Raw genomic sequence first — 18,615 nt, 5'->3', positions numbered from 1 at the left:
AGTGAGGTTATCGTACGATACCATGCTACTATTAGCACTTCAAACTTATGATAACGTTATTTTGAAAGCGCCTGATGTACCTTTTTTATTCGAGATCAAGTAGTTTAGAGAAAACACGTGATTTAGAATGCTGATGAATAACAAGAGTACAGACAGGCTAAAATCTTATTGTAGATTAGAGTACAAATCTTAGTGGATCAAAACTTGTTTGTTTACATTGTACTTCACTGTAAAACAACTTTCATCGTCGTAGTACTTAGTGGCATGGTTGATTGAATGATTTTCTAATTTTATTTTAAATACGGAAAGGGATTTCGACGCGATTTTTTTTCTTTGAGATAAATACTTGTTTATTTTTTTCATCATGATAATGAGGGACATTCTGAAGATAGTTATGTTTTTGTGCATACTTAAACAGTCATATTCAGACAATATATTTGATGAAGCTTTCGAGCAAGACTTAGAAAGGTTTGTCGAGAAGACAATGGAATGCCGACACATCCCTGGATTGACACTATCTGTTGTTAAAGGTATTTCATTTTGTTTCCGATTCTCGTGTTACATTACAATAGCTGTTGCGGTTGTATCATTTAGCTCAGCCTTGCGAGTTTTATACAAAGAAAGAGGAAAATGAATGATGAACTTGCACTTGCCAATGCCCTTAATAAAAAGGTTGAATCAAACCGAATAGATAATGATTCCTTTTAATTTTCGGATTTGTACGATTTTCGTTTTTTATTTTTCGTCTCTATTTTATTAGTTTGATTCACACAGAATAATATTAAAAATATAGAAACCATAGAGAACGATGTGAACTACTAAGCCAAATTGAAAATGTTGAAGATTCAGTTTAATTTAACATAGTTATCATTTTATTGGAGTTATGGTTGCATGTATATTTAAGACAAGGTACTTTGAACGAATAAAAATGACGCATTTATAGGTATTACACTACAGTATTAAACTATATTATTATGAATATTTCCTTTAAGCTTCACCATTGAATTATTAAGTAAAGGCTTTAGGCATTAAAAGTTTCTGCACTGTGCTAGCAAATATACATTTTTATATATACTTTTAATGAAAAACGATATCATACGCAATTACTCATAAATCTTTTATTTGTTATTATCAGTTATTATTTATAATTTACTTAAAAAGATTCAAAAATTTGGGCTAAGGGTTACGGAACAGCCGACTTCTCGAATGGACGTATGGTTGACAACACTACACTGTTCGGTATTGGTTCGGTTACCAAATCATTTACAATGGTCCTTCTCGGTATTCTACTGACAGAAAAGGGGTAAGGATGGTTATTGCCAGCAGGGTTGATATTTGAGTTAATTTTCCTTTTAATTCATTTGATTATATTGAACAATATAAGGGACATTTGACAGAACTTTTATTCACATATAACTGAAATATACAAAGGTATATGAACGGTTCAGTCAATGTATTTTCAACTACAATAAAACGATTTCTATACAATTCATTGGGTTTTGTTACGTCAGACCAACATATTAGAGGTCAAAATATGAATGTACAGTTTTCTGGTGTAGGAATACCTTAGGAGCCCCTCCATGCATAAGTTCATGCATTAACATTGTGACGTTCTGTAAGCCAGTTTGATACCTTACCCACGTGAAAGATTAAAAATTCCCTGGCGGGATTCGAACCTACAGCTGTTGAGGCCAAGTTGTTTGAAGTCAACGACCTTAAATACTCACCCTCGGACTAGTGAATTTGAATTTAACAGCAATGATGAAAAAGTTTATTGTTTGATTTAAAGTGTATAAAGCTATATCGCTGTTGTTTGTAAATTGTAAAAGTTTGTTTCTGTTATTATCTAATTGATTACTGAATATCTAATATCTGAAATGATTTTCTTTATAAAAAGCATGCAGGTAATGCATTAAGTCATCACCAAACCCATTAAAAGAAGCAGCAGAATATTTTGTCCGGATATTTTACATTTTATTATGTTCAAGTACAATATTTGACGTGTAAATTAAATTACGCACACATTTAATGGTACATGATTTTTTTTTAAAACGACCATTAGATTAAGAAAACTACAGATATTGCTTTAAACACTTTCAGATTAGATTGGGATACAAAAGTGCACGATATACTTGGATCAGACTACGAATTTATAGACGAATATAGAAGCAAAGAAACAACACTCAGAGACTTGTTGTCACATCGGACGGGACTGGCTCGTCTTGATATTGGTTTGTTTTCTGGTTTTCCAAAAAGTTTATCAAGGGCACAGCTAAGTATGTGAGTATACTTTTAGCTGGTCAATAGTATTCTTTTGTTTGTTAAACCGATTATATATGAATATAATATGGTAGTATGACGACAAATCCATATCGGAATGTCATCGGGACATAAATGTGTCGTGCATGTTATTTTATGATTGTGAAAATTCAGTATTTACATCACTTATTGATAACATACTATACATATATGTTGGAAGAAGGCAATCATTACATGGTTTAAGTTACAGATAAAAGCAACAGTTATAAGCCTTAGTTTCAAAATGTCATAAGGGTCATACGGTCTGAAAATTATTTTCGCTCGCTTACAAGTAAAAAGGTTGCAGTCGGTATTAATATTAATCTGTTATTGAATAAATTTCACGAGAAATGATTTTTTCTCCACAGAAGTTATATACATGTACATGTATCATAAAATCCCTTGTTATAGTATACATGTATATGTAAATTTATTTATATAAAAAGTTAATATCCAGAGTTTTTGTAAAAAAGAGCTTTACAAATTATAATGTTGCTTTTTAACAAGCTCTAGAATGCTTATTTTCTTAAGAATTGAGGTCACTTACGTTGGCCTTTAATCGAATCGCACAAAATCAATGTTTACATTTTATGATAAAAACATACTAGAAAATATTGCGTGTTTTTGTCATTTTTTGTGAGACATGTTCATGTATGTTATAAAAATACCGTAGTTTATATAACAACAAAAACATCGATATCAATATAAAATGATACAAGTATTATTAGCAAACCTATTTATTTAAAGAAATTATTTATGTGTGCATACATGTATATTCAATAATTATCCATGTTACCGTATATGATTTAATTGATTGTATTTTTATTAATGTAATGCTCAACGGTAATATGTGATTTACTGTATATTAATAATAAAGAATCTTCTTCTATAAAACACGATAAATCTTGGATTCTAATGTCACAAAAATGTATTGCAGGAAGATGAAGTATTTACCTCAACTATTGCCTTTTCGAGACAGATTTCTCTACAATAACTTCATGTTTATGTATCTCGGACATATAGCAGAAAAATTAGGTGAAGATACCTGGGAAAATCTTTTGAAATCTAAGGTGTTATTGCCTATTGGAATGACATCCACTCAAGTACTCAAACAACCAGAGGATGTGTTGAAAGATAACGTTGCTAAACCATATATATTCAATGATAATGAATTTCAAAATGGCACACTTGATATTTACAGGTATGTTTGTTCTATGTAAACATTGTTCATGCTCACAAAACCTTTATTTTAATAACTGTTGAAGTGGATAGTGAACAACACAGGTGGTTTAAAACGGTACCTCATATCCAGTTCACAATTATTTAAATTTCAACTTCTTTTTTCAATGGTCCTTTATGTACAATGACAGTACACATATTTACCTAATAGCAATATCAGAAAGCTTAGTTTATTATAAACATCTTATTTATTATCATAACAAATACCTTTTCAGTTTAAGAATAATGTTTTTTTTTAAAATACGACAGACCGGCTTGGATATTTCAACTTCATGAATTCCAATTTTCATCTTCGTGAATTCACCGTTTTAACTTCGTGAATTCACGTTTTTAACATATAGAATTCACGATTTTAACTTAACGATTTCAATTTTGTGAGTTCTCAATTTCAATTTCACGGCTGCATGATTTCAGCTTCATGAATTCACGATTTCAACTTTATGAATTCACGTTTTCAGCTTCATGACTTCAAGATTTCAACTTCTCGACTGCATGATTTCAACTTCATGAATTCACGATTTCAACTTTATGAACTCACGATTTCAGCTTCATGAATCACAATTTTAGCTTCACGAATTCATGATTCGCGCGTGTGAATTGGCGCAAAAAGTTGAAAGTTTGATTTTTTTAAGTTGAGATCGTGTATTCGTGAAAATGAATCCGATAATTCAAGAAGTGTTACCACCGGTCTTTCGTACTTATGAGATATATGACATTTAAGACGTGTTAAGTTTAAGTCATATTAATTTTGACCCGAAGACAACTAACTTTATTATATATTGAACTTAATTTTCTTGTAAAAAGTATGAACGGATATCCTTTTTATTTGAAAAATATAAAATTATCTTACTCCAATTCAATTAAAGATTTGATTTACATTTTCTTTTTCTTGTAAAATGTATGAACGTTTACTCCTTTTATTTGAAAAATATAAAATTATTGCAATTTAATGTTAGTATACATTACAGTCATATTTTCTTTTTCTTCTAAAATGTATGAACGGATATCTATTTTTTTTAGAAATATTAAGTTATCATAATTTGAAAAAAGATACGTTATATGAGCCGCGTTATGACAAAACCAGCATAATGGGTTTGCGACCAGCCTGGATCAAGACCGACCTGCGCATCCGCGCAGTCTGATCAGGATCCATCCTGTTCGCTATCAGTTTCCTTACTTGTTATAGGGCCTGTAAGCGAACAGCATGGACCCTGATCAGATTACATAATTATGCAAATAAAACAATTTTCAAACATCAAAGAATATGTAAAATATGTACTGCGAATATTGGTGCATATTATATGTAATCATTAAAATATATGCATTCATTTCTTGTTAAAATTTGACTTAAACTTTATTGAAAATTAAATTTTAATTACCTCCCTTTATTTACATGAAATGTTAAATTCGGTAATATCTTTATAATGCTTTTTTGGAACTTACAATATTGATAAATCTTAATTTGAGCATCATTTTTATGATTTTAAACCATAAAAAATGTGTTACAGGTTCTTTAAAGTAAATTGGTCTATAATGGAAGGTCTGTAAATAATAAACCTGATAGTATTTAGTGAAGGTTTGTAAATAATAAACCTGGTAGTATTTAGTGAAGGTTTGTAAATAATAAATCTGATAGTATTCAGTGAAGGTTTGTAAATAATAAACCTGATAGTATTTAGTGAAGGTCTGTAAATAATAAACCTGGTAGTATTTAGTGAAGGTCTGTAAATAATAAACCTGATAGTATTTAGTGAAGGTCTGTAAATAATAAACATGGTAGTATTTAGTGAAGGTTTGTAAATAATAAACCTGATAGTATTTAGTGAAGGTCTGTAAATAATAAACCTGGTAGTATTTAGTGAAGGTTTGTAAATAATAAACCTGATAGTATTTAGTGAAGGTCTGTAAATAATAAACCTGGTAGTATTTAGTGAAGGTTTGTAAATAATAAACCTGTTAGTTTTTAGTGAAGGTCTGTAAATAATAAACCTGATAGTATTTAGTGAAGGTTTGTAAATATTAAACCTGATATTATTTAGTGAAGGTTTGTAAATAATAAACCTGATAGTATTTCGTGAAGGTTTGTAAATAATAAACCTGATAGTATTTAGTGAAGGTCTGTAAATAATAAACCTGATAGTATTCAGTGAAGGTCTGTAAATAATAAACCTGATAGTATTTAGTGAAGGTCTGTAAATAATAAACATGGTAGTATTTAGTGAAGGTCTGTAAATAATAAACCTGATAGTATTTAGTGAAGGTCTGTAAATAATAAACCTGATAGTATTCAGTGAAGGTTTGTAAATAATAAACCTGATAGTATTTAGTGAAGGTTTGTAAATAATAAACCTGGTAGTATTTAGTGAAGGTCTGAAAATAATATACCTGATAGTATTTAGTGAAGGTCTGTAAATAATAAACCTGATAGTATTTAGTGAAGGTCTGTAAATAATAAACCTGATAGTATTCAGTGAAGGTTTGTAAATAATAAACCTGATAGTATTCAGTAAAGGTTTGTAAGTAATAAACCTGGTAGAATTTAGTGAAGGTTTGTAAATAATAAACCTGATAGTATTTAGTATCAGTCATAACAACAAACAACACAAGAATATAATATGGATGTTGCATGATCTGAAATAGCATTATTATATGTAGATAGCAGATAATAAAATGTCATACGACAAGATAATATTATTCATCATATTAATGTTCATATATAATAATTAGAACTTTTTCTTCCACTTTTGTTTTTCAAGCAATGTTTTATAAGAATATCTGATTGATACATTTTATTTCTTTATAAATATTTGAAATAATGTATGGATAATGTGGCCTTTGTAAACCTTTCCTCTTAAAGAGTTTTTTGTCTATTTTAGCATTTACCCGGCCGAGCCTGCCGGTGCAATTTTATCGACTGGAGAAGACATGGCAAAATATCTCCGGTTTCACCTAAAAGACGGAACTACTGAAGATGGAAAAACACTCCTGAATCCCATACTTCTCTTCGAGGCATACACTGGTAAAAAGTCCTTCGACATTTATGAAATAAATAACACATGTTTTTCGTGGTTGTAGTGGATAATATACAACCCGAGTTCTGGTATCTTACCGCGAAAGGTAGCCATGGCTCAAGGGTTAACAATAAACGCTATCATCCCGACGTTCATATTTTTATTTATTTTAGTATACCGAAAAACCTAATGACTACAATATGAGATTCATACACTGTTAAAGAAATACTAACACACAGCCTTTTTGGTTCTGCTGTGCTTTATTATCTTCCTACGGGAGTTTACTAGTATGATACTAAATACAGAGGCATGTAGCAGTTATGTGCCCTAGATTATACACGGAGAATATACTCAATGAGGTTAAGGATACATAACAGGTCTAGGGGAATGTATATTAAAGTTTATATTGAGTTATGATATTATTGTATCATAGTTTGGGGACCTTTCTGTTGAAAATGTGTCCGAGTTAATTAAATTGTATATATATACACGATTTAACTAATGTCACATTTTCAACAGAAAGGTCCCCAAACTATGATACAATTGTATATGTCATATACTTTTTCAGCAACTACCCCTACAGTGGACAAAAGTTTCTTAGATAGTTACTATCTTACTCGACCAGAATTTCCAATATCAGAAACACCTCAAGGTTATGGACATGCTTGGTTTTCCGCTACATACCGAGGTAAGGTTGTTAAGTGCAAATTGTTTTGGACATTAAATATAAAGTAATTCATGTAAATTCTTTACATTTATGAGTGATTTTAGCAGGCTTCAAGACGTTATTTGCATTATGACGAGTTTAAATAATGCAAAAAGCTCATTGGAGTAATTTGCGAAAATATAATCATTTTATAATAACTTAATATTTAGACTGTAAAGTGAGCATTTTATATAACATATACATAGTAAATAAGCTTTGGTGATTGTAAAAACCACACCGTTATTGCTTGACATGTTCTAGAGAAATTATTTCTGCCTTTAAAATAAAATTATTTGTACAGATGTTAATTAACAAAAAAAAGAAAGACACACAATCATTGTGAACATCAAAATTCTTCCTGTGAATGTCCAGTAAAATTATTGACAGTGTTCTCTAATATTTAAGGATACCGTAAGATATGGCATAGTGGTGGACTCTTTTCGTATATCACGCAAGCATGGTTTTTTCCCGACATAAATGCAGGTAAATTTAGGTCGTCTTATTTTATATAATAAACGTTTTTTTTGCATGCATAACGTGCATACACTATTCCTTCTTAAAAGAAAACAACATAATATAGTTCAGCATCTAAACACTGAATATTATTCATTAATCGACCGATATTCCCATGGTTATTGTATTTTAATGTTAAAATGTTGATTTCTAGCTTAATCCGGTGCTTGGGGCGTGGACGGCAGTTTGCATTTGACAGAACCGTCGATGAATAGGCTCATTCAAACCGAGCCTGCATTTTCAATTTTACCGTTTTGTACTTTCTTTAGGGAATCGTTAACTACTCATTTGTGATTAGCATTATTTTTCTAACTTACAGGAGTATTTGCCAGTGTTAATGGCCCAGCTTTAGCAGGCTTGCCCGGTTATGCACTCCGTACAATTATGTATTACATAACTGACAAGCTAATCGGTGAGGACCCGTGGCTAAACGAGACAACAACATGTGAATTTCCAGACCTTTGGCGTAATATAACTACAAATTCAACAGCACCAGAACCGTTTGGAAAATTAGAAAATCCATCAGAATATACTGGTATTTACGGGAGTTATTTCCTTCCTGCGCTGACTATCTCAACAAAACCTGGTGACGATTCTTCATTGCTCATTCAAATGAATAGGCTCGGAGGTGTCCTACATTCAACGCAAGACAAAGATAGGTTTTTGATGGAAATCACTTCTCCATGGGAGTACATGACAGCTTTTATAGATGGCAATAACAATACAGTGTTTGTCAATTCAACATTTATAAGAAATAAAGACGGTGAAGTGAGAAGCATTGAGTTCAAGTATGAAGTAAAAACTGTGTACACCAAAGATATCACAATCTTTGACGACCAAGTTTCAGGCCAAGCTGCTGTTTTGAAGCTAGATACATATTGCATCATTAAGAAGTTTATTGTTTTGATAGCTTTTTCATTTGTGGTTGCCAAGATAAATCAACACTAAAATTACACTACAATTCTTAAAGAAAAAACAGCAGCAATAAGTATGTTACAATTAACGCAGTAGTTATCGAGAAAGTTTCTTTGAATATTATTCAACTGACGTCTATACATGCTAAACAAAAGGAATTATCAAGACAATACGAAAGGAATCTCTCAAGACAGAATACTTTTCTATGGTAACTTTATATACATTGGGAATGTAAAATACATTTATACACATATTTGAAACATTTAGAATGTAAAATACAATTCTATCGAGTGTACAGAGAATGTTTTGCAAATGTAAACGCTTAATATCTTGACTCACTATGATTGTTTAACTATTATGCCGGCGGAGTACATTGACAGAAACAATACAATCTTTGCTGGTCAATTATTAAGATATTCTTCTCTGTGTCCCTTGATATTGTGTGGGCGTGCGTGCGTGTTTGTGTTGGTATATAAAAGCAGAAATAAAAAGCAGAAATAAAAAAGGTTGAAAAACATTTACTTACAATTAACAATTTTCATTAACAGAAAAACCTTCTCATATAGGCAAAAGGCAAAAAAAATTCTTTGCCAAAATGGAGGTCATTTTTGCTTTAAGATTGTAACACAGGAGGTAAGCCAAAGTCATATTTCCTGTTTCGGCTCCGTATAACCTAAACCGTGTATGTGCGCCGTAAAACCAAACAAAACAAAGTTATTGTACTTTCTAACAGATAAACGTTCGTGAAAAACTAACCATTATTGCAACAACTAATCGTTCATACTATATCAAGTACGTTGAATACCACTTTTCCTAAACGTTTCTCTCCGCTACAATAGATATCGCAAATCTAATCAGTGTCAATTGTGTATTTCGGAAGTCTTAAAAACGAAAACATTCACTGACAGCTGACAACAAAAGCCTTTGTATGTTTCAATAATCGAATTAATTCATAGTATTGCTTTAATTATTACTACAGAGAAAGCGACATAAGTATGTCAATGTACTTTTGACACAATTATGTCAATGTACTTTTGACACAATTTATTCTCGAGAATAGCAAGGTCATGTTTAATTATTGTCTTCTTGTCTTAAAAGTTTCTTTCAACAAAATGGTTAAGTCTTAATTCACCGAATCAGTTTGGTGTCCATGGTCTTGTGTTTCTGGATCGTGTGGAGATTGCGTTCTTTGAACGCCGCCATTCCTTGATTATCGTGTTTTTCATATTTTACCTTCATCCCTTCACTTCAGACACCCAAAAGTATCACATTTGAAGGTTAGTCGAATGGATAAAAAGTCGTGTGATAGTACATTTAAGAAATATTCAAAAATATTTATCAATACCTTCAATGAAATTGTCAGATTCTTTTCTAATGATTAAAATCATTGGAAACAGAAATTGTGCAATTACCAACTTCATTCCTGATTTAAATTCCAAGTATCACAATTGTGAAAACAGTGCAATTTACAATCATAATTTAAATACTTTTTTTTCTTAAAAATATCTGCTATTATTTGATTTGTTTCGTTTTGAAGAATGCTTCTTTATATCATGATCTTATAATAATTCGGTCAAACTTTACCATTACTGTATCTGGTCATTTTAGCCATTGTGTTAAAAGGTCTTAGTTTACTTATTAAAACATTTAGCTTAAGCGTTTAAGGTACAAAGTTAATTTTGCAATCGTGTATAAAGCACTTTATCAATATTAGTATGCTTCCATAAAAACGTTTTTTTCCGTTGCTCATTGAAATAGGAACACACGCCGCTTAGATAAAGTGGCTATATTTCGGACAGCACACTTTTCGGACATAACATTTAACTTATATTTTTCACAGCTTTTCTGCGAGAATGTTGAATTCGAGAGTCAAGTGGCGAGTAATCTCGAAAACTCCATGCAGTCATATGATATGAACTGTCCATAAAAGTTTGTTAATTTTACACAAACATGTAAGATACATACAATACAAACTATTTTGCATGTTTTCAAGTACATTATGTGAATGAAGAAAATAATGTTAAGTTATTCACATTTAATGCGTCTGATATTATCCTTTTGGTTCAACCACGTATTTTGCATTTCGTAATTCGTGTAAAGAGACCGATTTGACAATACCCTTGAACGTACAGGTGCACAGCCTTGTTTTGATTATGGAATTATCAGGTCAGTCTTTAGGCGACACTACAGTCAGCTAATTTTACATACAAACAAGATACAAAGGAACAATTAAACCTATTAAAATTCACAGATTTGTTCATAATGGGATGGTCATGGAACTTTTAATCACATGCCTTTGCACACAAAGGCATTTAAAGGTGCATGTAAGTTTAAACCCTATCCTCGGATGACGTAATGGTTGATGACGGACACTGACTCTAGTGATCATTCATCTCTCAGGAATCATGTGTGATTGGACGATTGCCACTTATGGAGGAACTGGTTGTAACTTGTTGGATATCGAAGATAGCCGGTTATTTGTGCGATCGCCGACAAATGTCAAAATGTGTTAAAGTCAGTCTACTAACCAGACAGAAAAACTGATAAAGAAATAGTTAGAGAACTTCAGTAATAGACTTGGAATATGTGTCACACAAAGTCTTAAGCTTTAAATTATTTCAAAACAATAATAAGACAATATTGCGTTTTAAAATAAATGCCCTGATTCCTATGTTATGACCCTTTATATTCCTAATTAGCAATGTAGATGATTATTTACCTTTTGTTGAATTAAGGTGCATGTCATTGTACTTCTTAACTATTTATATGAAGTTTAAATTAATAAAAGTCTAACGTTCATGATTCCTTAATAAAAATGTTTATTTAACGGTCACGAGTCATAACGTCCAACACTTAGGACTTCCCATGAAACGCAGATGGGATGTTTAGCATTTATAAAAGAAGAGATGAATATATATTCCTTTTTATGACAAGAATATTATTGTATTAAATGTCATAAACAATATATACAAGAAAAAAAAACACCATCATTTGCTTTGATTTTATTAATTTATCACATTCATGAATGTTAACAAAAATGAAGAATGTTACAAATCAGTTAATACAAACATAAAGTAATAGAAAACAATGATCTTCTAAAAGCTCTTTACAGAAGAATTTCAAGTTTACGAAACTATTCAAAACACTTAAGGAAAGAATGCCGTATAAAAATTCTATCGTCTTATTATGGAAAAACACTAAGCAAACATTTTAAGTAAGAGTTTAACACTATCATTAATCCTCATCTTCTGTGTCAAGGTCATCAACTGTGTCAATATCAGCACATTCTCTAATGAACTGAGAAGCTTGCTCAGCGAATTCTTCCGCTTCAATAACCCCATTTTCTAAAATTATACAAAAGTAAAATATGTTACCAAATGATAACTATGTGTCTTTAACTGTTATATGTAATATATACGTTAGGTTTTAGATAATTTTACTTGACTGTGAAAATGACCTTTGTTTACCGATATTAAAACTAATGTTTTGACATGATTAATCTGAAATAGTATTTCAGTAGTAATAATATCATAAGAATAGTTTTTAATTGTTTTCAAAATCTGAAGTGGATGCAAACATTATACCTTAAAACATCAACGCAAGACCTCTTATATAACATTTAGTGACAATAAAAGTAGAGCAAATTCCATGTCAGTCTTTATGATTTAATTCTATCAGCCAGCGCAAATGTCAATATACAAATATATTTACTGTAATCTTTATACATAGTACAAACCATTATAATCCAGGTCTAGGAATAGATTTAGTGCCATTTTGTTGTCGCCAAAGATGGCATGCATTTCCTTGAGAGCTATTCCGCCATTTCCATCAACATCATATGTTAAGAAGTCGCATGGATTAGCTTGAAGTTCAATATTGTATAGTTGTTGTTCATCCTGTAATTAATAACATATGTTAATATGTAATTTAAGATCACAAGACCACAAAAACAACGATAACATGCTGCTGTTGCTGCTACAACTGCCATGATTTACACGGACGACACTAACAACGTTTACGGTTGTATTATGCATACAGACAAGTATGAAACAGTAAATCAATGGTATTCTTACTCGTTACGATTTATTAAAGAGCTTGAAATTATATTTTAATTAGCTAATTTAAAATTAAATTTTGTTGACTAAAAATATTTTTGAAATATATTTCAGTGACGGCTGCCTATCTCGCACAGTATAAATGACTTTCGCAAATCGACTGTATCGTTACTCTTTAAATTTATTCTATGTTCAATAAGATAGAAATACTGTTTCATTCTTTGCATCTTATAAACGACAAATTGTTTGGTGCCTTCTGGGTACCCTTCTTAGATGTGTTGGGGGGCTGCGTCCTGTGAACGTTGCCTTAACCTTGTTGATCTTTAGTCTTGTTTTTTTTCAATGTAATTCACAATGTAAGGAAAGGATTTTATGAAACATTTGAAGACTTACTTGATCGTCACTTCTTTTGAAACGCCAGTCTGGAAAAGTAGGGTCCGGTCTTGGATAAGTAGGGCCTGGTCCTGGATAAGTAGTTCTTGTCCAACTGTCCCGCCTTCTCCTGCTACTCCACAAGGCATCACTGTTCATAAAACAGGCCATCAGCATGATTGCGGTGAATAGCGTCACCCTCTGAAAAAAGAAGTTTATTGAATTTGATATTGAGAAGGCAAAGTTAAATACATTAAGTATCTAAACATATCAGTTAAAGGGTTCACAATCATGAAAATCAAAATGATTTGACAACATTATTAAAATATAATTACAAAAGGAAGAAACAACACCAAAAATGACAACATACAGACAAAATAATTCACATCAAGTGTTTAATTGAATAGCTCTCGTATGTTTCCTAGCGTATGAAACGTATGCTATAAAGTATGTTTGAAGGAATGATTATATCACATACCATGATTTTTGTATCTTCTGATGCGTCTGCAAGTCGATCGCACACAAAGGACTGAAAAACAATGTGAGGTACGAGGGACAATGAGCTCTCTTTATAGCCTACCAGGGAAAAGATTGCATGACAAATGGTCACAAATAAATATAATGTATGTTTACAATACAAAGCAAAGTTTTCGTCATTTTTTTAGCTTATTAAGGTTTAAGGACAAACAATTTCATGTTTGTTTAACAAGTTTATCCAAATCTGTACATCGCCATATTAACCATGTTTTAAAGAAAACAAATTATAATTGATAATACATAATTTAAAATTCTCAAAGAATAATGTTTGCAAACTTCAAATGATGAATAATTTTAACGGTGACAATTACGGTGTTTGCACTACTTTAGTATATATTGATATGTTTTATGTATTTTTGGGTATAAAATACCAAAAATCAAGTTTGTACTCTTACAGCGACTATTTATTTGGTTGATTCTATTTTATATTTACGTTTACTCAATACAATGGTTTAAAGACTGTCGTACATTATTTTCCTTCGAATTACTCAGTATGTTATCTGTATAAAAATGGCAAAATCAGGATTCGATTATACTGTTTATGTTAAGTTGATAAGTTATGCATCTCAAAGTAGATAGACAATTATTATAGTGTTCCACAAAATCTAAATGTTAAACTGATATACAAATTAAACAGAATCTTAAAAAAAGGGACCGATAACCCATGAGAGTTGATTTTCATATTTGACGTCGTGACATACTTGGAATGCCATGAAGCAAACAAATAGATTGCTCCTTCTTAAGAAGAAAAAACTTTTAAAATTCTAATTTAAATACCAAAGCTATGTTGTTAATCACATTTAAAAATCTGTGGCTACGAAGAGTACAATGCAGTATTTTGATCTTATTTCTTTTGTCGTTGACATGTCACCCTAGAGTACACATCGGGTTTGACGCGTGCACTTCCTTATTGAGAAGTAGAGCATTTTAGTATCGCACAACAGCGTGATCATTCATAAGTTCTATTTTTGAAACATTCAAACAAGGGTACACAGAACATTATTCAGGACATCACTTTGAATTTTTTAAACTTGTACATTTGGTGATCTGTCTTTAATGACAACATTTGATCATTTCATTTTCCCTAGAGTCTACTGAATTGCCGAGTATAAAAAGGAGAATTGGCAAAATCTGTTTGATCCGTTTGACCTGGCCACCTTAAATGAAATAATTATAATAAAACAAAACAAGACAGCACTGACTATATCTCATTCTGAAAATATGCATTTCAAACCATACAATTTGTGTGATGCAATATTTTTATTTCATAACATTTTTATATAGTTTATTGCAAAAAAGTGCAACGAATGCAGGCACATTTTCAAAACTGTTCCTTTTGCTGTGCAATAGAATAATCAGTCTAAGCTTAAGTAAAAGTTATTTTTTTTATGAATGGATCATATTAAAATCCATTTGAATATAATATTGAATTTAATAGACTTAATACGAAGCATTGAATCAAATTTTTCAAATATGCAACATTCGTCAGCTAAATACTAACTCCAACAATCCCCGAAATAGAATAACACATAAACATTGAATTTGGTTACCCAAGGATTGGATATTATTACATCGAATCCTTGTAAATGATGAGAGTCGATACATGTATTGTTCATAAGAGAAATGCCATTCAGAAGTATAGTCAAATATAAAGTGATGAAAAGAAAACGTAACCTTTTGGTTTTGTTTTACGGCGCACGAACATAATTTAGGTAATATAATCCTAAAACAGGAAACATGATTTTGGTTAACCTCGGATATTACAAACCTTAAGCAACACCTCAAAACCACCTCATCTGCTGTCGCTTGGATATGAATAGTCAATAAATTTAGTGACCTTTCACGATCACGGAGGCTGTAATTGTAATGACACAACAGAATAATGCAGCCACTCACCACATTGGTTTTATTGTGGATAAATTTGTCCGCTAAGAAGTACCGTGATTTGGTAAAAACATGCGGGTCGTTAACGAATCCTAAATATAGTAAAACTTGTAACACTGACCTCTATAAATCAGCAAGGTTAGTTGTACACGTTAGTACTAGGTTGTAACTTTTCATGTCACAATGACATAATCTAACTGCAACATTTGTGTTCCTGTTTCGCCATCCAATAAGTTATAACTTCCTAGTTCTCTTATAGCGTGTATGATATCTCCAGTTGATGGATACATTCAGATCGTGTTACAAACTTTGCATTCAATCATTTGAAGTTTTAAAGTACATCTCGTTTGTTTTGTCTATTTTAAGCTGTTTTTTGTAATAGGCGTTGGGACCTTTTAATCTTGTATCTAGCTCTATTCGGCTCAACAAGTACTTAGTTCTGTATTATGACATAAAGTAAATTACTAATACATCGTGAGGTCGTTTCAAAAAAGTACGACATTGATACATGAAATATGACATTATTTATGATTTTATAAACATGTATGTACCCACAAGTTGAAATAAAATTCTAAATTAAATCTATCTTCCTAAGTAATAAACACGACCTTTTTCTTTTTGATGTCGCTTTATTTAATTGTTATTAATTAAAAACACTATACACTTGAATGTGTTTCTTCGTTTTGAAAATAAATTTATTAAAATCATTTTATATATTAAATAGTTTTAATTAAAAACATCATATCGTTTAATATTTTAATTGCTATGTAAGTTGATATTATAATTATATTTTTCAGATAAGACGTTTTATTCTGTTCTCATATCATGACAGTATTCAATATGTCTAACCGTTTATAACCGGAATTTAGTTCATAGCGATAAAAGATGAGTGATTGTGAATAGTCTATGATTTTAAAGAAATAACGTTCAGGAAATAACCGATTTGCTACGATATTGGCCGATGTTAGAAATTGTTGGCGGGAAAGTATTCTAGTAAGACTACCTTAAAAGAATTTTATTGAAGAGGATGGATATAATGTAATTATGTATGGAATATAAATGATTTATTTCATTAACCATTAACATGACAACATTTAACATACAAATTTACCTCAAACAATTTAGCAACGTCAAAGAAAATAAGTATAGATTTCAATTTAAGTAAATAACATTGAAACAGAAAAACAGTCATGTAAGAATATTGTTTCCGTTCTAGATGTCATCTCAACATAATAAAAGTGACCAATACTCGCCATAAAACATGAAGGCAGCTATTGACTGTGTGGGAAATAATGGGATGTCGAAGGTAACGGCTGCCAGAATATATGGGGTTCCAAGAACCACCATATTAGATAAACATTCGGAACGAGTTCCTAAAATGCCAACAAGGCCTGGACCTCAGTCAGTGTTGACTCCTTTTAAGGAGACACTACGCAAAAAAGAGTTTTTGGTTAAAAAAAACCAAAAAACTTTTAGACATAGATGGAAAGAAGACCTTGTTTAAAGACAAATTACAAGAAAATGTATGGTACAAGGCCTATAGAATGAGAAATACAGAGCTGGTTGAGAGAACTCTAGCAGCGCTAGGATGTCAGAGGTCAATAATAACTTTACTTACAGGAAATTATAAAAAAACCGATAAACTCATCTGATTAATTAGATACATAACAAAACAATTAACACCAAAATAAACTACCATTTAAAACATTCAGTAAAATTTTTATAGAAGATGGACTGTATCTTACATCCACATTCAAACAAAATCATAAACAGGAATATAAGAAGGAAATGCATATTTTTATAATTTTATTTTAATTTTAAGCTCAAAGTTGACATTATTTACACATAACTTGCAATTGTTATCAAAAACATATTTTTTTTAAGATGGATTGAATAAATTGCTAAAAGAAGAGATAACTGATTACAGCGACATGGTTAGTGACCCCAAGACGGATTTTTAATGCTGACGAGTCTTGTTTTCCGATTTGTGAGAAGTCGAGGCGTGTCTTAACCCCATCTGGGACATAACATGTCTATCAAGTTTTGTCAAGTGATAGGAGACAACTCACTGTCATGTTTGAATGCTTTTTGGGCATATATAGTGTACCCTGTAAAGTGCATGAGGGACACTGTGGTGAGAAAGCTATTTATGGTACAACAAAAAATGACTGGATGGATTCTCATTTATTCATTGTTATTTGAAAAAAAAACATATATATTCTCTTATGATGATTGTATTCGCTGTTCTGTATGTTATTCAAGGAGGATGGTGAGTGAGAACTTTCTACTATGGTGACAAATAGATTGCAAAGGGAGAGAAGATTTTCTACCGGAACGTATGTGTCGTAGGGTGAAATTGTAAATTGAAATGAATTAAGGTTGCGAATTAATTTATATATTTAATAGATAAACAATTGAATAAATCATGATTGTTTTTTTTTTCAATTCCACTAATTATTACAGTTTATTATAAGTCCAGTAAACCTTTCCTGTATATCAATACGACCGGATAGAAATATTGTTTTCAGGAAACGACTTATCAGCTGTGACATAAAAACGAGTGAAATCCGTGACATAACGATATTTACTTTTGACTGCGATAAGTGTGCCGGCTAAGACAAGTGCTGGAATAATATGATGGTTAAATAAGATAAATAATTAATTCAAAGTCATATTGTGACTTTCCGGCTTAACGAGTGAAGAAAGAATTATGTGTTTCATTTATTTCAGGCGCAAATTCTCCGTAAGCTATGCAATTGCGAAAATATCAACACTAAAGATTGTAAATAGTGATTTGAAAACAGAAAGACAAAAGGATAACAGGGTTTTATTTTCTTGGTGCATTATATTGTATGGCTGTTTTATTACCACAACATTCCTAAGCACATTTGGCCTTTCAAAGTCGGCTGATGTGCCATACACGTAACACTCGTTTTTCTTCAGGCAAATGCTGTAATGAAAGAAAAGTAAATTTAAATAGAAAATAAAAGAAAAAAAAGAGAAATAAAATAAAAATCACATACACTTAAAAGACATCATATCAGATCTAACAGTAATGTTTTGGACATAATTTTCAATGGAGATA

General features: G+C 31.1%; 2 protein-coding genes across 2 annotated transcripts; one reads left to right on the top strand and one right to left on the bottom strand.

Annotated features, from left to right (window-relative positions):
- On the top strand, positions 1-9,167 carry LOC132720615 (uncharacterized). The gene is made up of 8 exons (XM_060704778.1): positions 1-530; positions 1,162-1,303; positions 2,101-2,280; positions 3,236-3,499; positions 6,414-6,556; positions 7,117-7,236; positions 7,660-7,737; positions 8,087-9,167. Exons 1-8 carry the CDS (start codon positions 365-367, stop codon positions 8,713-8,715), a joined length of 1,722 nt encoding a protein of 573 aa, XP_060560761.1. The 5' UTR covers positions 1-364; the 3' UTR covers positions 8,716-9,167.
- Positions 9,168-11,671: 2,504 nt separating this feature from the next.
- LOC132720594 (uncharacterized) lies at positions 11,672-13,711 on the bottom strand. The gene is made up of 4 exons (XM_060704755.1): positions 13,588-13,711; positions 13,131-13,310; positions 12,419-12,578; positions 11,672-12,026 (listed from the first exon to the last, which is right to left on the bottom strand). The coding sequence occupies exons 1-4, from the start codon at positions 13,588-13,590 to the stop codon at positions 11,917-11,919; spliced, it is 453 nt and encodes a 150-aa protein (XP_060560738.1). The 5' UTR covers positions 13,591-13,711; the 3' UTR covers positions 11,672-11,916.
- Between the last annotated feature and the right edge of the window lie 4,904 nt (positions 13,712-18,615).

The sequence above is a fragment of the Ruditapes philippinarum genome, unplaced genomic scaffold (assembly GCF_026571515.1).
Source record: "Ruditapes philippinarum isolate M1 unplaced genomic scaffold, ASM2657151v2 ctg7323_1_1_1_1, whole genome shotgun sequence".
Taxonomy (NCBI): Eukaryota; Metazoa; Mollusca; class Bivalvia; order Venerida; family Veneridae; genus Ruditapes; species Ruditapes philippinarum.
This window is presented reverse-complemented; position numbering and strand designations above follow the sequence as displayed.